This window comes from Oryzias latipes, chromosome 13, assembly GCF_002234675.1.
Source record: "Oryzias latipes chromosome 13, ASM223467v1".
Lineage (NCBI taxonomy): Eukaryota > Metazoa > Chordata > Actinopteri > Beloniformes > Adrianichthyidae > Oryzias > Oryzias latipes.
The window spans coordinates 32817246-32844968 of NC_019871.2; the positions used below are offsets into that span (position 1 = coordinate 32817246).

Below are 27723 nucleotides of genomic sequence, written 5' to 3' on the forward strand. Positions count from 1 at the left end.
AAAAAAATATTGGAACATGTTGGATTGTTCGAATAAAAATGAATATAAAAAGTTATTTCAATAAATACTGTTTATAATTTTGATTAGAAGACTCTCATTTGAATACAGTAGTGCATTCTCAGTCTGCTGTTAAATGTTCAGTGTCATTTTGGAGAATCTGCAACTCCATTATGACATGTTCACAATCATGCAGCCTCTTTGTCCTCAGCAGGACTGACGCACACCTCTCTCGTGCGCGTTGCCATGTCTGTGGCAGAAAGTGAAGACTGTGCAACAGTGCTGTTCTGCCCCCAAGTGGCTCCAGCCTGTAGAAAAGCGCTGCTATGGAAACAAAGGACAAAGCAATGTTTTGGGAAAAAAATGTTAATCTCCATTTTTAGTGACCAAGTTCTGCTGTCAGGGTACTCTACAAATTTCAGCTCCCCAATGAATCATATTTACGCACGAGTTTTACTATCTTTCAATACCCCCCCCCCTTTTTTCAACGAATAAATAATAAAACAAAGGCTTACAACAGCATTTTTATGTTTCATCTCAACAAAATCTGAATTGGCGCCACTGAACCACAAAGTACTGCATCAAACCAAACTCGTGGAACTAAGTTTTCATATTTGCCGAATCAGCCATCAATAATGTGACTGCAAAAATGATGCGTAATGTTCTCCAAGTGTCTTAATCTGTGGAGCTCTGCAGCGACAATTTGGGAAATTTGCGCTGGAATTTGCGCATTTGACAGGGCATGTTGGCGCTGCGTGAGCAGCTGCAACAGGTTGGATGACCCAAAGGCATTTGGTCTTAACTTGAATCTGCAGAGCGACCTGGAGTATGACTTTGTGTTACTCCGCCCGACTTTATGGTGGGAGGGCGCTGAAAAAGGAGAGTTTGACGGCTGCCGCGGGTTGGGGGACGAGTCTGTGGAGGAAAAGGTGGAGGGGAGGACTAAGGGCTTTTCTTCTCCCTGCTGACATCTGTGGAGCAACGGCGCAGTGCGTTAACTCCAACTCCCGCTCCAGCTGACACTCATCCAATGTGCGCCAACGGGCTTTATGTTCTGGCCGTCCTGTCTGGACTCGCAGCCTCAGGTGAGAACCCGGACTGGAGGGATTTGGGTGAGGTGTTTCTTTTCAACTCTGATTTACCCAAACCTGCGCTAGTCTTACATTTTGGTGTTTTAAAAAGGTAACTGTAGCTGGATGTGGGATTACGCGGTCTTTAGTCTGTACGTTTACGATGAGATGACTGAGGAGGGATAGAAAGGCAGAACAGGAAGACATCAACAATAACGAAGCTTCCAAGTAAAGAACCCATGATTGTTTTGCCATAAGTAAGAGCCCCACAGAGACCTGTAACCCCTCCATCTCAGAGCGCGGTCGTGCGTCATCGGGAAGTAGCAAATTTTGGCACAGTCGGTTGTCATTCTTGTAATTTAACGAAGTCCCCGTCTTGGATCCTGGTTCCATTGTCTGTCAAGGAAACCTCCTTTCCTGCTCATTACCGCGCATCCACGGGCGCACATGAAGCCTCGCTTCCCATTGCCGGGGGGTCCAGGAAATGTCAGGGGCAATTTTTCAAACCAGCTAGGGAGTAAACAGTCAAGAGAGCCAGTCTGTCTGGTCAGGCTGGCTCTACCAGTGGCGGTTCTACACTAACTTACTCCCTGGGTGAGTAACCCCACCAGCCCCCCCCCCCCCCCCCACACACACACACACATACAAAATTTGACATCCTTTTGAAAATTTTTAAACCTTTAAAACTGAACTTTTTGGAACATAGACATGAATAAAAACAGGAATATTAATCCAGAATAACTCAAGTTAAACCTTAAATAACGTCCAATATTTTGCTCTCCATTAAAATATATTCTGTCAAAATTATACAAATATGAACATGCTGCAGAACAAAACAAACAAAGCCTGAAAATATTAATAATATGAAATAAAAAATCATGTCTTTCTGTTTTTTTTGCTCTTTTATCATTTTTTTTGGAGCTGGCCTGCTCCTATGTGAAATACTGACACCAACTAAACCACAGAAAAGACACGTAATAAAAACATCTACAATAGTTGGTAAATAATGACATTATTAACATGAGCTGCTGAGTGATCCAACAGCACATGATGATCCAGGTGTTGCGTAATGTTGGCTGCGCTCCTCGCAGCTTGCGCCTACCACCCCTCCCCTTCCGTCATTCTGACATACATGTGTCCATGCAGGCTCCGTCTCCATGACGGGAGCACGCAGCTGTGGCCTAGAGTTGGTTGTTAGAGAAAAAGACTCCAAAATACCTGTGTCACCGGTGAGTTGCGCCCCCCTCTACAAGTTTTTTTGACTTGTTATGTTCCAATGACTACCTCAAAGAGGTGTGGGCGCAAGTGTTTTGCAGCAGAGGGCGGTGGTCACGTGTACGTTAGGTCTGCTATGTCGGAGCGGGGAATTGTGGGAAATAATCCCCATTGCCTGCTCTGGTTGAAATTGGTTTGAGCACAGGTTTTTTTTCTGCCTGATTCCTTTTCCTGTGGCTGTTTTACGCTGTTTCAATCTTAGTTATTTTATCTTTTATTTTATTTGTTATTATTTTTTGCACTATAAGTGTGGAGAGGGGAGAGGGGATAGGGTGAAGACATGGGTGCAATGATCAGTGTCAATTGTGTCAAAATAAAAGCACAAAATGCCAGCTGTAGAATCAGTGACGTGCAGTCAGGAGAGGCAGGTGAGGCTGTGCCTCACCTGTCATTATGGGAAGAAAAGAGAAAAAATAAATTCAATTATTATATTTAATCAGTAATTTGTGCTTTGCAGTCATTTTCCATTTAAATGTACCATTTTTGGGTGTTTTTTCTTTTCAAAATCGCTGAATTTCCGCATTTGCCGTTCAGATATAAAGAAGTGACGTGCGATGAGGCACCAGCCCGCTGAGCCTCACCTTGGATTGTGCAATACCTATGCAGTCAGACGGTACTGCTGTCTCTCTGTATGTTAGTTCAATCACTTGTACTATATGAGCTCAGTTTACATAATTTAGCAGATGTATATGATGTGCAGTGTTTGTTTTTATAAATAACTGTATGCGAGGGACGTGTTTCTTTTGCTGAGCGCTAAACGCCGGCAAAAAAGCCGCTGGGTGAGGCCAGCAGTTCTTGTGCCTCATGTTAGGGGGCGCCGGTGAGCCCTGAGATTATGACGCTAAAAAATAATAGAATAAGTGATAGCAAGCGGCAAGTCATTTTCTTCAGAAGGAGCGGCATATGGACTTTATTTACAAGTAAAGGTAAGACGATAATAAGGTTTGTGCTTTTTTCTATGCTGCAGTTTGTATATGAAAAAAAACATGTTGAAATGATATTTTAAACAAAACACGTTAACTGTTGTCAGTCAAATGGTGAATAAGTTACTCAGTATGGTTCATATGTTTGTAAATCTGACTGATGACGTCAGTGCCTCACCAGCCATTAACCTCACCGCACGTCACTGTGTAGAATCCATGTCAGAATTAAAGCTGAAAATCTCCTCTTTTATTTAGCTCTTTCCTTATATGAAACAATGCAGGCACGGAAAATGCTGCCCCCTACTATGTGCCGCCCTGGGCCAACGCCCACCTCGCCCATATCAAAAACCGCCATTGGGCACAACTAATAAAAAGTTTGTTTAAATTGGTGTATCATGTACCTCGTTTCACCTTGAAGTAAACGCTTCCCACCTCCCACCTGACCGTGTACCTCGTCTCTGCTCCTGCTCCTACACCTGGCTGTGGTTCCTGTCTCAGGCGCGACTCGCGACCCTGACTGTCCCCCCAACTGCGTCTGGATGAAACTCGTCTGCTGGACTTTATATTTGTAGTTGTAGAGTTAGATAAGTTAATTCTTCTCTAAGAGTTCTGGTAAATCGCCTGTCCGTCCTGGGGGAGGATCCCTCCTTCATGTGGACACCCCTGAGGTTTCTTCATTTTTTATGGAATCCGTTTTTTTAGGAGTTTTTCCTTACCGCGAAAGGGGGTCTAAGGGCAGGGATGCCAGTTCAGCTTAGTCAGTTTGTTAGTTCATTTTAGTGTTTTCCTATTGAACTCTTTGTATTCATGATCCTTTTGAGTTCATGTTTCACTTCGAAGCCCATCGAGACGACTGTTGTTGTGATTTTGGGCTATACAAATAAAATTGAATTGAATTGAACCTCAGTCAGGTCAGGTAGATTACATCCAATGAACGTGTCCATCCATGGCAGCAGCCGGAGGTTCAGACCACGGCTGCTTATGGTGCTCAGTGAGCATGTGCCTGCAGATCTGTCATGGCTTATGTGGGATGGCGGACTGCATTATTTGGAAATGATTAAAAAATCTTCAGCATTTAAAGTTTTTCTGTTCAATAAATACTTGTGGAAAAAGAACAAAAAACTTTTTTGGAATATATTTTCTTTTTCTTGTTACATATCTTTGCAATCTTTTAGCAAAATTACCCAAAAAAGAATCAATTAGAGACAAATGTCTTTGCTTTTTGTGCTATATATTTGACAAAAAGTTATGCCAGAATCAACATTTGTGTTTCATCCATGCAGCTTTGTGTTGACACAGACTTCTTTCTCACTGCTCTTCTGGGCGCCTGATTCCAAGGTAAAAAATAAATAAAAAATCTATAAATTATGGAGCCTTTTTCCTAAATTGGACATGATGTTGAGATGTGCAGTTTCTCAAACCCTAACCCCTTCCTAACATCCCAGCAGTAACCAAAAGAATTCTTATTTTCTGTTTTGCAAGAAAAAAAACTTATCAAGAAAGTTCAGCTTAGTTTAAGAAAAGATGCCTTAGGGACTAAAACTTAATGTTAAAATAAGGATTATTGGTATTATTGTTTTCTTACTATTTTTCAACTGAGTTAAATAAAATCTTTCAAAAATTCCAACATTTTTGGACTTATTTCTAGGGGAGCTGTTCTTTGCAGCATAAAAGTGTCTTTTGAGCAGCTTGCCAAAACAGTGAGGGAACTGTTGCCACAGTTAAACTGTGACTGTTTTAAAATCATGCTCCCTTTAAATATTGGGACTTGAATAGAAGTGTTTGGACCAGCTCCCATTGAAAGTCATTGGGCATTGGCTGTTCACACTGGACTGTTGCTGCGCGTGGACCGTACAGTTGGAAGAGGCTTGGTGTGAAAAGTCAACATGGTGTAAATCTGCTGAATCTCGCTCCAGGCTTTTTTTTCCAGGCTACTTCCCAAGCTCCGATACATGAAAGGCGTGGTGTCATAGAATTCCAGCCGGACATAAACCGCAATTATTCATTTTTCCTTCATGATGAATTTTTAAACACTTACATGAATTGAAAGGGACGCCATCCATGCATCACTCCCAAATCCAAGTCCCTGACTGGCTAAAGTTCAACTGGTTCAATTGTTCAAATCGTTTTGTATGCAGAGCCTGAAAACAGACGGAAAAGCTCGTGTAACGATGCGTGAATGTGAGAGTTTTGAACGCAGAAGCCTGAAAGGCACATCTACTGTCAGTGTGTTTTCATTGACTTTTCATTGGAAGTGATCACTGGAACGCGTGTTTCCATGCCTGGTGTGAACGTAGCATTCCACTAAGAGATGTTTAAATGGATGAAGTGACATTTAAACTGTAATTATTCAAATGTATGAGGCTAGACGTCTCTGCAAGGGTCAGTTAGTAGGAAAATGTTGCTGCAAATGGATACAATCTCTGTTGTTCTGTTGTTGGTGTTCTTGCCATAACAAATCTCAGACACCCGGGTAGTTTAAATAGCCTAGATCAGATTTACATGTCTTAAGTCTTGACCAAATGCTGGGATTAAGTAGCATAGTTTCTGCTTTTGTGCTGAAGCTCTGGCCTTTGCTTTCTCCCCTTTAAGCTCCATACTGCTCCGTTTGTCATGAAGAAGCAGTTGCATGTTACTTTTCTCATTCAAAGAAACTGGTGGAGCTCTCAAGCTGACATGTGCCAGCCTGCCCTGACTTACAGGTTTAGCACATATTATTGTGCACAGATGACGACAGCTTACCAGGCGCTCATACAGGTTGTTTAGGCTTCAGTTTCGTCAGATTCACAGTCCGGGGATCGGGACTTATATCTGTTTAGTGGGTTATTGACCTTGTAGCTCTGCCTCCTTTAATCTCTTTTCAATACCAGGTCAACAGCAGAGAACATGTCTGTGGTTTCTGACCTGCTGCCTTTTGTTGACATTCCTGTGAATGTCTTTTGTGTTGAGTAAGGGTTTTGGGTGTGTGGAGCTGACAGTGACGCATTCGTATGCAAGGACACGCCAAGCCTCAACACAGACGGTTTACATGAGGCACATCTGCGAGGTGTTTGAGGCTCAGGATGGAGCTGGGATCTAAACACGGCCTGGAAGATTCTCTGTCACTGAGTTGGGAGCATCTGCGCTGGCGGCTTTATCTGGCACGTCTGCGGACACACAAACAAACCCGACTCCGCTTATCTGCATCTCAGACATAGGCAAATACACATTTTTTGTTGACATGCAGCCGTTTGAGTAACTCCTCCCTCTCAGCGTCTCCTTATGCTGTTTCCCACAAGCATTCAGAGTCAATCTGATTACCAATCAGACAACAGCAATCAGATTACATCAATTACTGTCTGTCATTTGAGCTGAGAAAAAAACTAAAGACGTGTTTCTGTCTCAAATACCAGTTCACACAAGAATCCCTGTTTTAGCTTTTATTAATGACGGTTATTTAATATATTTTCATTTCAGAGTCAGAATGACCTCTGATGAGTCCAATCACTGTTTTGTAAAATTACAGAAGAAGAATCCGGCTATTAAAAGGCTTTGATGGCAGTGATTTTACATCATCCAAAAATTCAAACAAATGTCACAAGAAATCAGCAGAAGATCATGGCAATATGCGTCACAGCTGGAATAGATCATAGAAAATTAGATCTTTTCTTTTAATATCATAAAGTCATAGGATTTTAGATTTTCAGGCATATTTTAGGTCAATGTATCGTCAGAAACTTATCAGAAGTCAGAAAACAGCAAAGACATGGTTGACATTTTACCTGTTGGAACCAAAATGACCTTTTCTACTTTACCAACTTTTAATGTCTAAACCCAGCAGAGGATAAACCACTGAGCGACCCCTCCCCCCACACATTCCAAACAGGAAGTACCCGCTGGCTCCAAGAAACCAAACACATTTTCATGAGAATCCCAATTTTCCTTCAAGATTTGTCTTCTGTAGTTTAAAGTATTCCGTTATAAATTGACCGATCAGATGGCTCCATAAAAGTGTGGTCGAAAGAATCACCGCTTACAGACCAGGGGCCTCATTTATAAACATTGCGTACGCACAAAAGAAGGCGTACGCCACTCTCTACGCAATAGTTGAGATTTATAAAAAGCAAACTTGACGGGAAAATGTGCGGTCCTCCACGCTCTGACCCAGGCGTACGCACAAAAACGGGTGAAATGAGAAACGGCGACACCGTCGGCAGATGGAAGAAACACGTGAAAGTGAAAATGACAATACTGCCTCTCAGAAATAACATGAAGACTTCACAAAGCAAGTCTTACAATTAACAGCTACACCAACACCCGTTTGATCCATCAGCAGTGAAACAAACAAAAAAAAAACGAAAATTACAACAGAAATTCAAATGAACACATATTAGCAGAAAGAAAAGTGAAATATGTTCTGCAATATTGGCATGTTGTGCAATTCATCCTCATAAATAATATATTTAACAGAACGAAATAATGTACAAAACTGATATTCCTGTCAATGTTGGGGAAAGTTGTTTTCATAGTAAAACATTTCTTCATAAGCTACAGAATTATGGTATTCATGCATATGCCTTTAGTTTGTTTTATTTTTGATAAAACAATGTATGGCGTATGTCTCAACCATTCAGAAAGCAACAAGAAATTACATTTGCGCTGATCAATTTCCCATTTCCACGTCGATTATTACCGACATCTGTAGTTTGTCAGATGTAATTAAATGGAGGGAAATAAAATGCCTCATCACAATGCGTAATGACGCACAATGGCTGATCTTGCGCTCTTAGAAGATGTGGCAAATGGAAGAATTCGGAGTGAACGCATCTTTAGACAGCAAGAAGACTTGCTGGAAAACGAGGACGACTGGCTTATAAGCCGGTTCTGACTTCCTCGAGCCGTCCTGTTGGACCTCTGCGGGCTTTTGGGCCCGGCGTTACCGGAGCACTCGGAACAACCACGCGTGTCACCCAGTGCATCTGGCGCTCCGGTGTCCCCCCCCCCCGTGGCAGACACACTCTGGCGATGCAGCGCTAGACGTTTTTTTGCCTCGACTTTGATGTCCGACCGTTTCTTTTTTATTTCGGCCACGGTCCGAGGTTGTGAGGCTACAGCATGATTTACGGCGTCTGCCACCGTCTGCCACTCACGTGCCTTTTTGGCATTAGTAATGCCCACACTGTGCCCTCCAAACCTCTCCTCTTTTCCACCTCGCCAACGATAACTTCTACTTCACATTGAGTGAAGTTACGTTTTTTTTCATTTCCTCTCTGTGTTTGCCATGATTTCCCAATCAATGAATATTGACTTGTGGGCGTTTCAAGGACTATTTTTGGGCAACTATGGGCGTGTCATGAAGCCGCAAAAGCTGCGCTGCATTTAGAATTGGTTGTGATTTATTAAGGGAAAGATGCGTAGGATGTGCGTGCGCACGGTTTTATAACTCCGAATATTTCTGTGCGTACGCACGTCCTATGTTTCATCCGTACGCCACTTCTGACGCAAATCCTACGCAAAGTTTTAGAAATGAGGCCCCTGGTCTGGCTCCAACATGGCGGCGTCCGTATCCCCAAAAAGGAAAAAAAAAAAAATGGAACCAGAATGCACTTCATTTTGTTGGAGCCAGAAGTAAACCCTTTTCGATGGGTGACGTCACACTCGCTCGGTCCAGCTGTCATATACAGTCAATGGGAAAAATGCAGAAGTGTATCATATATTTTAGAAGAACTGGAAAGATTAAAAACATTAACTGTCATATATTATTTCTGGTTACCATCAAAACTCCCAAATAGAAACAATTTTTGTCCTTCATTACTTGTTTTATTTTTAATATACAAAAAAATCCCATCAATATATATAAAATAAATGATAATTTAGAAATAGTACAAAAAGTTATAAATATAAAAAATTAAAAAATTAAATGCTTCATTATATTTTACAAACAGTAGATGGATGGTAAAGGTTACTTTAACAGAAATTGTATTAATAAAGAAATTTCATAAAGAATTAAGACAATATTTAACATTCTTCCTAAAGGTTGAACAAATGGTGACAAAAGAACAACCAAAAAAAAAGGAATGAGACTGTGAGATCGAAAGAAAGCCGTGTCTCCTCTGACTGTCCTAACCTGACAGTCTGGATGTGACACTGACCCAGCTTGGCAGTGGTTCTGTTTAGAACAGAGCTGAGACTGTGGGAAGAGAGGGGAACATTAGACCTACATCTGTGTGGTAGCCTGCTCTCTGTCTGCTTTTACAACGTTCATTGCAGCTTCTTTACAGTCTGTTTTTCAGCTCCACACTTGTCTGCTCTGCATCCTTACTCTGTATATTAAAAAGTGTGATATAAGTTGGAAGTAAGTGTGGTGCATCTTGAAACACACGTTCAACTCACCACTTCCAGTGAAAAGTCTAGGTAAACGTGTGTTTCAGGCATCGGCATTCAAAACTCTTGCCTTCTCATTATTTAAAGATCATTTTGAATACTTGGCTAATGGAAAATAAATGGATCGGTCAGCAACCAAAACATTGTTGTTTTGTTTTTTGTGGTTATCGATCCATTTAAACAATGTCCTCACGTCTGTTTAATGCCTGTTGCAAGTAAAGAGCAGAGATCTGTGTCTGCTTTATAATTCCTCCTCTCGTCTGTGTAAATATCATCATTTGTCTGCTTGATCGTGTGCTCTCAGGAGCAAAGGTCCCACTGGGAACAGATCCACTCTGACTCACCGCTGCTGCACTTGAATGTGAGCGTCTGTAATTTCACAGTAAAGGTGAGAGTTACGTGTCTTAACAGCAGCTGGATCGAAGCTCGGGCATCAGAACCCCCTCCTCTCCCCTCCCGTAGGAGTTTGTAATCCCATGCACAGTTGTTGAGTCAGCCGCTCGGTGTGTGAGTGGAAGAGGTTTGATGGATTAAACTCTTATCCCTGCTCACCACTCCATGTGTTCTCCTGACACTGTCGCTGGATGAATTACAATTGGCCTGGAGGGAGCGAGCGGGGGGGGAGGCAGGGACAGGAAGGGGGCTCAAAAGGAGATTGATGCTCGGTCTCCATTTAGACTGACCTTTAGCATGCATAAGATCACTGCGCTTCATGCCATGAAAAAGGGCAAGAATATTAGGCATAGTGGAAAATTGACTGATCACATTTTCCTTTTTTTGTAACTCTAGCTTTTGGTTTAGATCTTTTAGATTTCTTTTTCTAATACTCAGGTTGTGGCTATGATTCTATACTTCAGCTTTACTTGGGTGGCAGTGCAGTGATGAATACCCAAGAACCCAAAGATAAAGAAAATGAGGAGACCAAAATCATGCAGAAGTGGAAATCTATTTCAGGAAAACTAAACAGACTCAAGAAAGAAAGCCACAATATTCTTTCAAATGGTTTATTCTAAAGAATGAACAACCAAATTATACAGAAATGTCACAAGAAAAGAAGCAAATTTAACATAACAGGATGAAATAAATGAACAAAAAATCCTAGTTAAAAAATGAACAAAAATACTGTAGAAAGTACAAAAGAAAAAGCTTTCACAGCTCTTTTTCTTCACAAAATGGGTAAAAGTTTCAACGTGGCTTAAACTTAAATCCAGAAGGTTTTTCATAACTGCAGAGTCCTAAAAAGTGAATTTCTTTCTAAAGAAATTGTGTGCAAACTTTCACACTGAGTGTTTCCTTTTCTTTTCCAGTTTCATTCGGAGCAAAATAATTTTTAATTCAGGCGTGTTATGAGTGAGCGCTAACAGATGCAGTGTCTGCAGGGTAACCCAAGAGGCTCCTGTCTGATCAATTCAAAATAGCTTGTTTACGGCATTAACCTGACATCACCTTGTGTTTTATGAAAGTCTATCTTTGATGACTTCATACACATCCATCTTGTTCAGAGGACGTTTTTTTTGCTCTATTCGAACAAGTTTCCTAAAAGAAAGCACACTTTAGCTTAGTGCTTTTGTAAAGAGGCAGTATCACTGTCAGAGAGAACATGATGATCCACACACTATCAAGACAGAGATCTCCTTCAGTCTGTACGTCCACACCGAAATATCCCATCATTATCGGATTTCTGGAGTTAGCAGACGTTTTGGCTCAATAGAATTCGATAACAGCTGTTATCCGATATTACAAAGTTAGCACAGCGAAATATCTACCAGAAAAGTGGGTATTTCCCAGCATGTGTTTAAGATTATCTTTATATCTTTTGAAGTTTTATACCTGTACATATAAATGAAGTGCAGAACACAAAATCAAGATGGAAGACCCAGGGTTGCATGGGGTATCCATGACAACCTGGTTCCTCCTCATGGAAACAACAGCATTGTGTTGTCTATTTTGCAGATTTATGGGTTCATGCATTTGCAAAACTATTGTTTTAATCCGGGCCTGTGATGGACCGGCATGCTGTCCTGCATGTACCCTGCTGCTACTCAACGGCTGCTGGGTTGGCTCCAGTGAACCAATGATCCCGAAAGGGATTCAACAGGTTCAGAGGATGGATGGAAGGATTGGTGGATGTATGCTTCAGACATCTGCATTGGCATGTTCACCTAAAACAGACAAATCAGAAAGTTGCCATTGACTGTATAAGAGAACTGGACTGAGTGACCCCCACCCTCTTGCATTCCAATTAGGAAGTATTGGTTCCAATAAGCCAAAAAATTTGAAATCATTGTATTGGTCAGAATAATTATTCTTACTCTGTCAATTTTTTTTTTACATGTTCTTGATAATTCGATATTTTGATGATTTTTTTGTAATGCAAGTTTATAAACTGGCCAATCAGATGCCTCAAAAAGGAGTATGTGGTCTTGCGTCAAAGGTTTGAAACGTTGGATTGATTGATTCTCCCTAGCTCACTCTAAAGAGGAAGGGGTGTGGACTTCCAATAAGCTCGCTGTTGATTGGTGAGAGTGGTTGCCATAGAAACAATGACTCACACCAACTCCGACCAATCATTGCTCACTGACGTCTTATGGCACCAACATGGCAGCGCCACAAAAAATGGCGATTAAACTGACTTCATTCGGAGCCGGACGTAAAGCATTTTCTATGCTCACACTCACTCAGTCCACTTCTCATATACAGTCAATGTTTGGTGCGTAGTTCTTTGTAATGAATCTGATAATATACAAAGATATGTAAACCAAGACATTATGATGATCGCAATTTTGAAGTCAATCAGTAAATATCTGTTTACACTCTGATGTATGATTTGTTTTGGGTACATGAACAGGCTTGCTGGTTGTCTCACCCATCTTCCAACCAATGCAATGGTTTTCAGGGTCACGGTGTTGCTGGAGCCTATCCCAGCCACAGTGAGGCGAAGGTGGGGAACACCATGGACCAGTCCATCACAGGGCCGAGTGCATGTTGATTGTTGACTGTAACTCCTTAAGCTTTCTATAAATCACAGCTGAGGTTTGAAAAAAACTTTTTTTCTCTCTGCCAAGATGTGCCAAGACCCCAAACAAAGAAACTTAAAATAAATAGCAAGGGCCGGCAAACCACTGACAGAGCATATGATTCTTTTTTGGGCGCATGTCCATCTACTCACTGTAACTAACGGGAAAGCTGTGTACATAAACTGAACAATAGGCTTTGTACTCAACAGGCTACTGTTATGCTCCCTCCATTACACCACTCAACACGCACCCTTGTCTGTTTGCCCTCCTCTGTGAGCACACCGTTACCTGAACCTGCTTTTCCCAGCCTCTCATGAAGGAAAAGCTTGTTAAAAACAGACAAACCTATACTTGTCTTGTGTAAACTCTTACAAAAGGAGAAGCAAGGCTTTGAAATGGACTGAGCATGTGTGCCTGCTCCTCAGCCTTTCCTCCTAAACCGGCACAGTGGAGAATAGGGTTTCCTGTGGTGATCTCTATGTTTTCCTGGACCATAATGACTGGAGGAAAGGGACAGACACAGTCTTGAAAATAACACGGTTAAACTAATTTCCATTGGGAGTTGTGCTTGCTGCTTGCTTTCTCCTACAATTCTTCTAGTGCAATCTCACACTCTCTGCTGAAATGCTGCAACTAAGATTAAAGTTTACACTCTGGTGCATTTGTTATGCAGTGACTGATTCCTGGGAGCTGAACACAATAACACCTTGAAAACATTATGTCTTCTCCTATCTGGATGCGGCTGTACTTTGTTTTAAACAGCTCTCTGCAATTTGTAGCTTGGGACTGTCTGCAGTGTAAAAACCTTTGCAAGTATCCAATGTGAGATTTAGTTTTATCAGATGTAGATCAGATTTTGCATTAAAGTCCACTCCATTGAAAACTGTGTTTTTATATGTTATGTTCTATTTTCTAATCATGGAACACATAGATAAAGAAAATTAAGTTTAAAATTGGATTTCTAAGTATGTCTTTATTCAAATGGTTGTGAAGCAGGAGCAGACAAAAAATGCCAGCGGGAGAAGCTTGCAGCAGTGATATAGAATCATCAGGCCACCGTCTCCCTGCCCCGCCCCTTTCTGATCATCCACCTGCAGACAAATAGATCCAAGAACGTCTTTGTTTCCTGGTCTGAGCTGGAATCTGGAGAGCTCTATTAATTTTCATTGTTGTTCTACCCCTAATGTTGATGTCTATTTAACCCTTGTGCTATCCTAGGCACTTCAACATTGGGAGTTGGGTCATCTAGACCCACTAGACAGTGCTCTGAACCTTTTTTCTTCAATGATTTGTGATCTTCACTGATGTCCATGGATTACATGAAATCTTTCCACCTTTATCCACCTTTGTCATGGTAAGTGAGCGGCTGTAAGCTAGTGGGGGAGAGTGTAACCAAATGAATGGTGGAAAATGGGGGCAGGCTTATCTGCACCAACGGGTCCGCCCACAACTCAGTGGATGTTTTAACAATGCTGGAAAAATGTTTGGTGAACTAAAAACAAAACAAAATCTATCCTGCTTGGTTCTCTCACACCTCTTTCTTCTAGAAATATGTAGTTTCTTGTCTTTTTTGATTGGATGTGACCAAACCAAACCTTTGACAGTGTTCTACTCCTTTATTTAGAGGTGGGATCTCCTGTTTCTCAGTGCACATAGACGGGGGAGATTTGGAAACATAAGGAAAGAATGGGGCTGGGTTCACTTCTCAGATGTTTTTACCCTGAGTAAACCCTGCATTTACATCAAAAATAGTGAGCCCACTAAAGAACATTAGCATTACAAATCAAATGTAAAAGTAGCTTTTTGGTTTTATTTGTTTGGGAAGCTACAGTCAAAATTCCTGCAAAACTTGTATTTTAACATGAAGATATAGTGGTTTTGCTCTAAATAACAACATCTAGTTTACTGACTCTCACTTACAAAGCTGAGGTCTGAAAAGTTGTGCATAAAAACAAAAACACTACATTAACATCACTGTCTGAAAAAATAAACTGCATCCAATGCTGTCTGGCATAAATATTCCCTTGGAGAAAAAACATGACATCTTTCATAACCTAAAACATACAGTTTGAGCATCTTGATGAATTCATACAGCGTTCGTCCTTCTAAACACAGCAGACATACTTAAAATGTGACTGGGTGTGTGCTGAACCCACATGCAGTGCTGCGTGCTTCATCCCTCCATGGCTTGCTTATCTCACTGTGATAACCGTAACCTGACATCAAGGGTTCAGCTTTAACCTTCAGACTAGTTTTTGTAAAAAGTTGTTATTGTCAGATCTGCACTTAAAAAAACTGCAGCTTCAAGTCTGCTAAGAGACTTTAACTACTTTTTCTGAATTGTGGTGATGGTTGATCACAGAAAAACACAATGAAGATCTTTTTTATTCATTTGTAAACAAACTGGATTAAAAAATGTGAATCAAAGCAGAATCTATTAAATTTCTACTGTCATTAATTGTTGGATTCCTCTGAGTCTTCAGTTATAACAAACCACTATCATGAAGACTTTTTTGGCTTATTGTTTGGCTGTGACCTGTGATGTTAGGTTGGCTTTAAAACATAAGAAACTGTCCCAGACAACATAAACTGCTTTAATTGAGTTTTGATAAATAGCTGAATCATGGAGTTAAACTGCAGACAAGTATTAGTGGCATGACATTGGTTCTGTCAGTTGTGTGCAGCCAGTGAGGTTCAAAAAATTACACCGTAAATTTAAATCTTCTTTTTCATCATAAAAGTTAAATTTGCCGGTCCATTTGAAGGAGTTTCTTTTAGTAATGAAGACTGGAATTGGATGAGATGAACCTGACCATATTTCCTAGCTTTGAAAGTTTAGATTAGATGTACAGCCAATTATTTAGCTTTTAAAAATTGAAAGTCTAACTTTATTAATGACCCACAGCAGTCCTGGACCGCGAGGACTGCATTGGTTTTGCAGGTTTTACTGCAAATTTGAACGACAATTTCCCCCCGCCATATATTCCAAAACTCACCAAAATTTGCACGCACTTAGTATCTGGGGAAAATACATTTTTGAATTAGTGACCCCCCCATAAAAGGTGACATCACCGCATCAAAGTGGATGAAACTGTCAAGAAAATGAGTGGGGGATCAAAGAAAGTTCCAAATCTACTTACGAAACCAAAACACACGTGTTGGGGGTCTCCAAAAGAAGTTTGGAAATTATTATAGGATAGCCTCAAGACCTGGACAAAAATTTTGTGACAACGTGTATAATTTTCACATTTTTTTGTCCAACTTGGGAAAAGAAAACTTTTGTTTGAGCAATCTTGACAAAATTTCATGCACACTCCCCAACGTTAGGTCTGTAACTATGACCAAAGTTTCCTTTAGTACTGGCTAAACATTCAAACTCCTCCCAAGGATTTCAATTGATCACCTCCTACCTCCTTGTGATTCGTGGAGAAGCGACTTGAGGTAAAAATGTTCATCGTAAAGTTTGTAGATTTTGAATGGCGTTAGTGTGGTGAGCTTGCAAATAAGGCGTTTTACTCTTTTCCAAACATTTTTATTACCATATAATTATAAAAAGTCATATATGAATCACTGAGTCAAGCTAAACAAAATGATATGACAGACAATATGACCATAGTAGGTATGTGTAGTTTGTTAACAAAAACCTCAGTTGCCAAGGAAACCAAACAGTTTACTTTTGCTGATTCTTCTCAAAGTTACACTGTTCGTCCCCCCATGTGGCTAAAAAATGAAATGGTTTCTATTGAGATAAAGCCAACAGAAAAGCCTCCGTTTTGAAAGAAGTGTTTTTGTCACATGCAGGGGTTAGGATTAGGGTTAGGCAGGGGCATTGCTTAAGAAATCCCATTGGTTAATGCTGTGGAATTGAGACTTTTTTGCATAAAGTCCACCCTTATTTATATATTTATGCCAGTGGTGGACCTTGCATTACACACCTGGGCCTTCAGTAGAGCTAAGCATTTGTATGCCTCTAAATAAACTGAATAAACAAAACAGTAAAGAAATCTCAGTATGCAACTACAGCCGGCACAAAACATTCAAAATAACCACACAAATTTTGAATATTATTGATAATGATATTTATCCTTTCCTTCATCAAATAATCACTCATCCTCCTCTCTTTCCTCAAAAGCAGTTCGCCTGTCACGTAGATAACCAGTCTTCAGTTCCTTCAAGAAGTCCTTTTCTATTCCATCAAGGCCAGTGCTGAGAGCCTGATCACGTAGTTACACACTTGATCGAAATCGGATGTTGTCGCGGATATCTGTGATTTTTATTATTATTTTGATCAGTGCTGTTTATTTCAAGCTTGTTATTTCAAATAAATGTCCGGGTAGAAGTCTGCATCAACGGATCACTACATTTCAGAAAAATTCAGCTGTTTAACCCTTGTGCTATCTTAGATGACCCCCCCCTTCCATTGATGTGTTCTCCCTACCATGACAAAGGTGGATAATGGTGGAGATTTCATGGAATCCATGGACACCAGTGAAGATCACAAATAAGTGAAGAAAAAAGGTTCAGAGCACTGTCTAGTGGGTCTGGATGACCCAACTCCCAATGTTAAAGTGCCTAGGATAGCACAAGGGTTAAGCAGGAGGCTAACGGAGGCTAACGGTTAACATAAACAGTTCGGTAAAGTTAGCAAGATTCCAACAGTGAGACGGCTGCAAAGTGCAGCCTGTAAAATATAGCACAGAAAGTCTTTAAACTGATTTAGCATCTTATACTAAGCTAAAATCTCAACTGGGAATGTATCAGAGTCACTCAATTGGCTTTAAAGTCATGTGTCTGCCAATGTCGAACTGAAGCGTCAAAAAAAAGTGGCCATGCACTTGTAAAGCATGCCTACTTCATTTGACTCATGGTTCAAAGTAACGTGGCAGGGTCAAACACTCTGCTTCCTTGGAAGATGTTTTTACAGCGATGGGATTGCTGCCAAAGAAAGCAAATCTAATCACTCTCCAGAAGGCTTTGTTTCATTATTTTATACAGTATTTACTGCTTTTGACGTCACACAGATCGCTGGGCCAGTTTGGCTTGTCGCAAATGGTGTGGACAGAGGTGTGTTAAAGAATCAGCAAACTCTTATTTAAATAATTGTTTGTCAAATTATGTATGAATTAGGCCCAAAGCTGAAGTTTTATTTGGTTTACATTTTCTTCTCTCAGCACTTCTCGTGGTAAGAACTGTTCATGACTCTGAGCATCTGGAGCTCACATCAGTGGGCCACATTCACGCCCTTCTCCAGAAGTTTGTGTTAGATAAGATGTTGACTTGAGCTGATTGCATATGTGCTGTGATGGTTAACAGTAAATGCAATCAGGCTGCCCAGCTTCTTATAGTGTTCAGCCATCCTCTCCTTTAACCAAACAATGAACCAAGTTCCTCTGATGTTTTGCAACATTTATTACCCTAAGGGATGAAAATAAGGTTGTGAATACAAATTGTGGTTTGATTTGGGATATGAGTTTGGCACCTCTGATTGTGTCTTTGGAAGACCACAGAAAAAGGCAAAACTATCAAAAAATGGACGTCAGACATCAACTGATTTCATCTGTTTTTAAAAGTCCCACTCTGATCATCTCTTGATGTATTGTAGAGTGTTCCACCACCAAGCTAATATTAGCAGTGCAACAAAAATGGCGAGCAGTATCAGAGCTGTCCTGCTGTGCAGTTTTGAGTCTCATTCCAGCTCAGACGAGGAAAACAAAGACATTCATGGATCTATTTGTCTGCAAGTGGATGATCAGAATTAGGGGTGTAACGATGAATCAATGAATCAGTCCAATGTGTGGAAAGTGCATCACAGCAGACAACACACCATTCAGCAAACACGGATCAGTCCATCATTCTAGTCCAATGTGTGGACAGACTTTGAATAAAGTCATGTGACCATCCAGTGTCTAGAATGTTCTGAGAATGTTCTCTTTGGATTCTTTGGATGTGGAAAAACAACAGTGGTGAACTTTAGGAAACTAACATATGAATGGATTTGACATTCATTCTAGTTTACTTGTTTGTTTGGACACAGATTTCATTTCCACTTGATGATCTGGAAGAAATCCAAGAATCTGGAAAACTTCACTGTTCAGTAGCAGGAATTTCTGTCTGAGTCTGACTGCTGGAAGTTTGGATGAAGAGGATCTGGATCCACTTTAGGTCAATGGGATCGTTCAAAATTAATCAATATCAACTATGAATAAAAAAATTATGACATAAATCAAATTAATGTTAAAATAAATCCTTACACCCCTAATAGTGGGCGGCTGTGGTGCAGTGGTAGGGCGGTCAACCCATGATTGTAAAATTGCAGGTTCAATTCCTGCCTTGCACGCCCATGTGTCCAAGTGTCCTTGAGCAAGACACTGAAGCCAACCTGCCCCTGGTGGCAGATTGGTGCCAGTGTTCAGCAGCAGAGCCACCACCAGTGTGTGAATGTGTGTGTGACTGTAAAGCACCGAGGGCCTTGTAGGTAGAAAAGTGCTATATATGTTTAGACCATTTACCATTTAATAGGAACAGAGAAGATCAGGGAGATGTGGCCTGCTGATTGTAGCACCTATGAAACTGCTAAAAGCTTTTTCATACTGATTTTTTCCATCTGCTCCTGATTAACAACAATTTGGAAATGCTCAGAAATGTAATTTTAAGCTTAATTTTCTTTATATACATCCTCCATCATCAGAAAAGTGCCACTAGGGCATGTTAAAACACAATTTTCATCAGAGTGGGTCAATAAAAAGTCTTAAAGTCTCAGCAGAAGACACATGATGAAGATACAGTATGGACCATAAATATCAGTGACTGGGGGCCTGATGGATGCATGCATAGTGCCATGCCCTCCTCCATCTGTGCCGGCATACCTCCAGCTAAATAAGCTGTGAACACTCTCTTCCTATCTTTGGATGCTGGGTGTGGTCAGCTCCAGCCAGGCAAGATGTCCAGACATAAACAGGCCAATGAGTGGACAGAAACGATGCACAGGAATGCAAAAATGTGCTCAAAAACAAACAAGTAGAACTATCTTATCTCCTGATTGGGCTCACTTTTGTGATGTCTTCAAAGTTGTGCTCTCATTTATTCAATTACGGCCTCCTTAAAGCCTCTTCCACATTTGGGGTTATTTATTTCATCTCCCTCTGTCAGTAAACGACTGAAATTATGTGCACTCAGTGTCCTCAGTCATGTAATTGCAAGCCAATTAGTCTCGGCTAATGACTGTTTGAATAGTGATCATGTACTTTCAGCCTCTGGGATAAAGTACAAGCTGAGGCTTTGTGCATTTTCTTGAAAGTGCAGTCATTTTGCTGTCTTTGCTACCTTCAAAGAGGTCTTGTCTCTTGAGCTTAGACCAAACAACACAATAATGGAGATCATTCTTTTTTTATTTAAGTAAGATTAATGATGCTTGTTTGACTTTAAGTGCTGCATTTGGCTAAAAATGTTTTGACCCGAAGAAAAAACTTTTTCTGACTGAAGTATTTTGGACTATGAAGCTCTGCTAACCTGCTAAAATATTAAAGCATTAGAAAAGGAGTGATAAATGACATTTTCAGCTTCTTTATTTTAATTAATTAGCACTAGATGTTAAAGAAATAGTCCAGACGTTTAACATAGTGACTTTCTTTGCCTCAGTGGCACAGTGTGCACATCCATGCGTCCGTCCATCGGTTAGACTCATTGGTTGGACACTTTCTGTTATGTTTTGTTTTCCAGTTATCCCTGACCTACATGTTAATAATTACATGGATCAGGTGTGTTCAGTCAATTGCAATCGGAAATAATGTTATTCATTAATTCAGCTGTAACACAGGGAGAGCTAGAAAACAAGAATGATGGGAAATTCCGAACTTTCTTTATAACGTACTTTAACACAATTAAAATTGAACAAAGTGCTGTCAATTAAAATTTAAACAAAAGAAAAAAGATTTAATAAATAAATTAATAAAAACAAAAAAGCAAGATATATGAAAGTTTTAAGATAAAAACATAATAAAAGAAAACATTGGCAAAACCACTAAGCCACTTTAAAGTGGTTCAACTGCCAAAAGATTGACTAAAGTACCTGGATATTATAGACTCTCACCAACGACAGCAGCTGAATGTTTGTTTAGTTTGGGTGTAAAATCTGTCATTTAACATTTTATGACACCAGTCTCTGAAACCAGCCTCCAGTGGTCTCTTGAGGAACTGCAACATTTTGTACTTTCTAGAGAATGGGAGGGGGTTGGTTGGCTGTAACATCTAGTCTGTTTTCCGTTACATTTTTTAAAGCAAAAGCACCAAAACTTGGCCCTACTTTGTTTCTGTTGTGGTTCTGGAGCTAGAAAGGGTTGGAAAGGATCCATGCTCACATTTGGGTGTTGCTCCATCACATGGCTGACCCCACCTCACATAAAAAGGTATTTCATTGACCTTCATCATTTTTCAAGCTGTGACAAAAAAACGGAAAAATCAAGAAAAAAAGTTGATCTCTTGGCTGTAAAACAATTGAACCGGATAAAAATATTATCTAATTTCCACCATATTCATTAAGCATTACATTTTTATGATCACTTACTACAAGCACAAACAAAGACAAATATTTGTGTTAAAAGTAGTCCGTTTGGATTAGTTGGTCCTTGTTTTTAGATCTGAAGGCCATTTAAATTCAACTTCAGCTCCAAACAGAAGGAATGTTCAGCTGGAGTCTGGCTGCCTGCTGTGTTTTCCTTCTCTGCTGGATCTATTCCTGAAAAAGGAAGCAAAGCATGCAACTCAGTGAAGAGGCTCATATTTTTCACTTCTTCCTTTTTCTCCCGAGCAACCTCCACATGAAACAGGTTTTAGAAGTGACTCACCTAGAGCCTCACACTTGTGCATTAGGTCTCAACACACACATGCGGTGAAGTCAGAGACGGAGTCTTCAGCAGCTGCTCTGCAGAACCCACCCCCCCATTAACAGCCAAGAAATAAAGAAGCAAGGAATGATGAATCAAAGGGCGGCTCCTCTTCCAATAAATCACAGTGGGTTTTTGAAAAGATGGTTGGGCCCAAACCTGGCCTTGATTTCTGACTTTTACACACGACGACCTGATTTCATCAGGCTCATTTAAGGAGCATTAGACTGGTAGAGCCTGGCGATGACAGAGTGGCCAGTCTACTTAATGATGTGAAGGAACCCCTGTCTGTGTCATCTGCTCACAGGAAACTCTCTCCAGCCTGATAAGGAGGGGAGAATGTTGTTCAGGGAGCTGTGCTCCCATCATTAGTTCCCTAAATGACCACACTGATTGTTTCTTGTGTGGGTTCTTCCCATGACAGATTCTCCTCTGAGGACCAGGAGATTTGAAAATCTGTGAATTCGCAGAACGTTACTAATCTGTACTTGCTGCACATTCAGCTGACTATTGCAGGATACCAATTAAATTTATTCATTTTATCATGGACAGACATTTTTAGTCAAAACACAGCTGCTTTTATCTTTTGTGAAGATTTTTTCAGTTTTTAGAACATTCAAAAAATACTGGCCCATCTGAAATGGACATTTTTATTAAGATACCCACTACAGCCTCCTAAAAAATCAATCAAAACAGAACAAACCAAAGGAATGAACAGCATTTGCTCCCACAAACCAAGTTTATTGACTGAGTTAATGCACTTTTGAGTTATCCAATTTTAAGAATCAAACAAAACGAGACATAAAATCAAATCCTTTGTATGTAATAAGGCAAACAATAATTATTTGTCAGCATCTGCTTAGCTTTGTTTATTTGTTGCTGTAGGTTTGATGGGAGTTACTAAAAGCTGCACCTGCATCAGGTGTTTTGACTCAAAGGCTACGTTCACACTGCAGGCTGAAACGACCCAATTCCGATTTTTTTGCCCCTATGCGACCTGTATCTGATCTTTACATGACAGTCTGAACAACACACATCCGATCTTTTCAAATGTGACCCAGGCCACTTGGGGATGTGGTCCTGAATCCGATACGTATCTGATCTTTTCAAATGCAACCGCCGTCTGACGGGCCAGGCCACATGTATCTGACCCGTACGTCATCGATACGCAACAAACGTCATCATTCTGCGTTGAAGTAGGCGGGAACTAGAACATAAACAACAACCATGGCAGACGATGCTGCTGAGACCAGTCAGTGGAAGGGAAGCGAGGTCACCGATTGATTCATATTTGGGGTGACAGCTCTTTTCAGGCCAAAGTCCAGGGCTCTCATCGCAACCGGGTGGTTTTTGAAATTATCTCCAGCTAAATAGCCGAGCGTGGAGTTAAACATTTCCCGCGATTACTTTTTTTTCCTTTCTCTACCTTCCGACCGTGGTCAGAAGCGCGGGGGACCCAAGGCTGATCCTCCTCCTCCGCCCTGTTCTGACCCTTAGATTTTCCAGGATTCTCCAGAACGGGTTAAAGAGTCCATAGCATTTATTCTGGGGGAAACCTTTTATTACTGTTCTCCTTCCTCCGTAACACACAACATGAATGCGCCCACACTGCCCCCCCCCCCATTCTCTACTGCTGCACGCGCTCTTCTCCTGTCTCTTACACATCTACATCTACACAAATCCAAATTGAGCATTAAGCTCTGCAGTGTGAACTTAAATGCCTTGACTTGCCGTTTCTGAGGTTTAGTGGTGTAACAGTTATGAATCGATTTCTATTCCTACGATTCAACCAGGTTGATCTGAGACAAGTTGTTCATCAAATTGACCTAAAGCACTGCAAAACTGTTTCAAAATAAAATAAATCCATTATAGTGATATTGGAAAATACCATTTGGTTTGAGACATGGTAAGTTTATTTAACTATAAGGTTAAAACGAACAAGTGCATCACAGCGGACAACACACCGTTCAGCAAAAACGGATCAGTCCATCATTCCAGTCCAATGAGTGGACAGACTTTGAATAAAGTCATGTGACCATCCAGTGTCTAGAATGTTCTAAGAATGTTCCCTTTGGATTCTTTGGATGTGGAAAAACAACAGTGGGCTGAACTTTAGGAAACTAACATGTGAATGGATTTGACATTCATTCTAGTTTACTTGTTGGTTTGGACACATTGTTTGGACAGAGGATTGAATCGTTCAAAAGGAACCTATATCAACTAGGAATCATATGATCAACCACAAATTATGATATGAATCATATTATTGTTAAAATGAATGGTTACACCCAGACTTAGTTTGGTCTAATTTCTTTTTCAGTCACACTGGAGTACAACCTCGAAATGGGCAAAACAAGGCAAAAGACTTCCTTCTGTTTCCTGTTGTGTCCCACAACAGTGTGTAGTTCAGTGCACTGGTCTTCCAGTCGGTGTCTGTAAATCATCTGCCCTGACTTGGTTTGGTTAAAACCACAGGTGAGGAGCTGCTGAAAACAGACAACCAAGTGACGTTTTAGTAGAGTCATATCGCGTCGCGTCATGTTGAGGCTGATGGAAACCATAACAGAAGTCTGAACCTGCTCCTATAGCACTTAGCTCATGCTTTGACTTATTCTCCCAACATGTGGACTGCCTCTAAAAGGAAGAAGAATCACATCCTGTTGGCTTGCACCCAAGTCTTCTTGCAAAGTCCAAAGTGTTTAGGGTCTGTGTTTTTGAGGACTTAAATTGACTTATAAACCAAACAACTCTAAAACTATATTTTAAATAGCTTTATTTATTCTAATATATATACAGCTCAGATAAAGTAGACACTAATGCTCGTTATACCCAATAGTGGAGAACCCCTTAAGCAAAAAACTATAAGGAGGCTGTAATCTGCAGAAAAGGAAAGTGGCTTTACATATTTCCCTGTGTAGTGCTGGCTAAAAGCTGTCTTCCTTGGATAATGGATGCATAGTGTGTGTATGTGTGTGTAATGCAAGTGTAAAGCACAGTTAACTCAATTGTGAGGAACTTCATCCATCACTGTGAGGATGGGAAACATTCTTGCCAACATCATTCTAGTCTATTTAAATCCTACAAACTGTGAGACCCAGTAAAGATTGATTAAAAGTTTGTTACCTGATAGGAATTCTTCCAACTGTACTGACGTAGACTTGAAAGTCCTACTCCAGCTATATTTTGATTCATTGTACAAGTGTTCCCAGTGGTATTTTCATTATGATTATAGTTTTTAGCTGAAATCAAAAAAACCTGTGTTGATTTTTTTAGCCATATTTTCTGCTCCTGGTCCATCACGGCTTGAATAAAGAATTCTTAAATTCTTTAATATGTCCTCCATCATGAGAAAAGTGCGACAAGAACAAGTTGAAAATACCAAAAACACCATTTTCATTGTATTGTGTCTCTAACAAGTTGAATGTATGTAATACACATAAAGTTCAAACTAATTTGAATGCAAACTAAGAGAAGGTAGTGATAGAAGCTATACTTACATAGGGCTTGGAAGTGAAATCAGGGCTATTTACATAAGTTTTAAGTTCACAAAGAGAATAAACTTCTGCCTACTTCTTCTGCTTGCATGCCACAGGGGTCCTGCAGGTCACAGGAATGCGTGTCTACACATCTGGAGATGTTGAAGCGGTCAACGGGACAGATGTTCGTCTCAGGTGCACGTTTGATAGTCAAGTTCCCATCAACCCCCATACTCTCACCATCTCGTGGAGTTTTAAACCGCTCACGAAAGGCAGAGAGGAGTCGGTGAGTTTGGTACACCTCCATATTTAGAGTTAAAAGACGTTTTCTGAGCATTTTCGTTTATTTTGTGAGCTGCATGTCCACCCTGCCATGTAACAACATCATTTACCATTCTGATTCTAAGGTGGTTCTGAGTTAAAACAGCCAGTTTCTGCTCTTATTATCCCCTGTAGGTCTTCTACTACCACGACAAACCGTATCCACCTTTAGAAGGCATGTTCAGGAAGCGCATTTCTTGGGCCGGTGATGTCATGGGCCGTGATGCCTCCATCATAATCAAGGAAGTAAAGTTTACCTACAATGGCACCTACACCTGCCAGGTGAAGAACCCACCTGATGTCCATGGTGCACTTGGAGAAATTCGACTCCTTGTTGTCACCACAGGTAAGCAAAGCGCTCGTCCCGTTAATATTCATGTGAAAAAGTGAGTCTTATGTTGTTATGAGTGCAAAGTGCTCCAATCCCATCGTCACCAAATGCCCCACAGCATCACACTTCCATCAATTTGTTTGACTTTATACAAAGTTGAAAATAAAGCTCATTTTCAAACATCTAATGCTACATAAAATAAAACAACATTTCTTTGAACAAAACTTCTTATAGGAAGCACAGTTCATTTTACATTCCGGCAGTAACAGAACGTTTTTTTTCAGAGTCTTTTCAAACAAATCCTGGAGAAAGTAGAAGGCAGAGAATGTATTGATTTGTATTTAGAAAAATAATATTTAGGGGGAAACACAACCAGAGTATTTAGAAAGAAAGAGAGAAAGAGAAAATATCTGGCTATGATGTGATTTTCAAGAAAACTCTGAACGATTTGACTAATAGAAGGAAAAGCACTTTTGAGTCAGAACAGAAAAAGATTCTCATTGACAAAAACAGACAGGATATAGGAATTAACTAAGAAACTGAAGCTTGACATACATTGTTTCTTTGTTATTGTATCCTTAAGCTTTGAGTGTGAGGTTGTGTCAGAACTCCTAGACTACTCAATCCGTAGTGCGCTATATTTGCCATTTTGTAGTGCTGTCAGAATCTACCAGTTAGGGAGTAGAGAGGGAATTTGGACACAACCCAAGAGTCTCTTTTTTCTAGAATTCAAGAACAATTTGCATTTGAACATGAATGAGCTCAAATGTTCAGCTAAACATTTAGCTAACCAGAATGACTAAAAGTATTTGCATTGAAGTCTGCTCTCCTCAACATCTAACTATATCATGAACTACATTATAATAGCATTATAAATACTTTAACACTAAGTTGATTGGGATAATTAAAACAGAATTAGCTTGTTTGTTTTTCTTTTTTAGCTTGTCAAAAAAGTCCTTTTCTGCCTTGTATTTTCAGTCACAGGAGGTTTTGACCTTGAATACTTGCTGGTCTTTGTTCTTTATACAAAACATGTCAGACATGAGAGGTTTTGTACTGAGTTGAATCTCTTTGAAGCTGAAGTCTAACCCTTTTTATCTTTACCTTTTATTTGAACTTTTTTCCTTAACACGTGTAGGCCCATGTTTTGCTGCTACTTTTTGTCAACTTGGTCAAAGCAAACATTAAATATTCGAATATGTGTTTTCCAGTCCAACCCTTACAAAAAGAACCATTTTTTTCCTCAAATTACAGTCACAGTGTCACAACTTAAACTTGACGTTTTTTCAAGCAAAGCCTTGATGATGCAACGGATGTGCAAATTACTTTGAAAGTTCCTCTTCCTTCTGTAAAGGACACTATGCAAAACTGCTTTACAACACACAAAACTGCCCACATGTAAGGTCAGAATGAGTTTTTTGCTGTTTTTCTCCTTTAGACCAGTATTCCAAATGTACATGTGAGGTCTTGTCCTTTGCAGTAAAGCATTGCCACTGGTTTTGAGGGAAACTCAGCCCTCGTTTTTGTCTTGCAGCGTCGTTCTCGGAATTTCTCCTTCTGGCTTTGGCCATTGGAGGTGGCATCACTGTGCTGGTGATCCTCCTCCTCGTCGTCGTATCGCTCAGAAAGTACAGAAGGAGGCATAGACTGCAGGGGGGCATCGAGGAGGCTCCCCGCAAAGAGAGAAAAGACCCCACTGCGTGGTAAGCAGTGAAAGACAGAGGGCAGAAGAATCAAAACTCACTACTGTTCTCTTGGGGACTCTGGGCGTCTGGACATGTCCTGCTCCATCTTGGGCTGGTCGGGGCTCTTTTTTTTATTCTTTTTTTACTTCTGGACGTTTCACTTGTCCAATTCATCTGCAGTCTTTGGACCCAGGGTTGGACTGACAGCTTTGATTAACCATAAATAAATGTGGAAAGTGCCTGTATAAAGAAGAGTGGATAGCCTGAAGCTTTCTATTTGACCATCACCAGCCTTACATTTCTGGACACAAACTAATGTTCAAGTCCTTTATCTTCATGTTCATCTAAATTGAGGTCTTTCCTACTCAGAGCACATATTTTAA

General features: G+C 40.4%; 1 protein-coding gene across 1 annotated transcript in view; it reads left to right on the forward strand.

Annotated features, from left to right (window-relative positions):
- The first annotated feature begins 862 nt into the window (after positions 1–862).
- Positions 863–27723, forward strand: part of mpzl2 (myelin protein zero like 2) — a 28649-nt gene continuing 1788 nt past the window's right edge. Inside the window, exons 1-4 of the mRNA XM_004075981.4 lie at positions 863–1082; positions 25120–25289; positions 25460–25670; positions 27190–27358. Coding sequence (XP_004076029.2) covers positions 1028–1082; positions 25120–25289; positions 25460–25670; positions 27190–27358 — 605 coding nt within the window. The 5' untranslated portion in view covers positions 863–1027. The remainder of the gene's footprint in view (positions 1083–25119; positions 25290–25459; positions 25671–27189; positions 27359–27723) is intronic.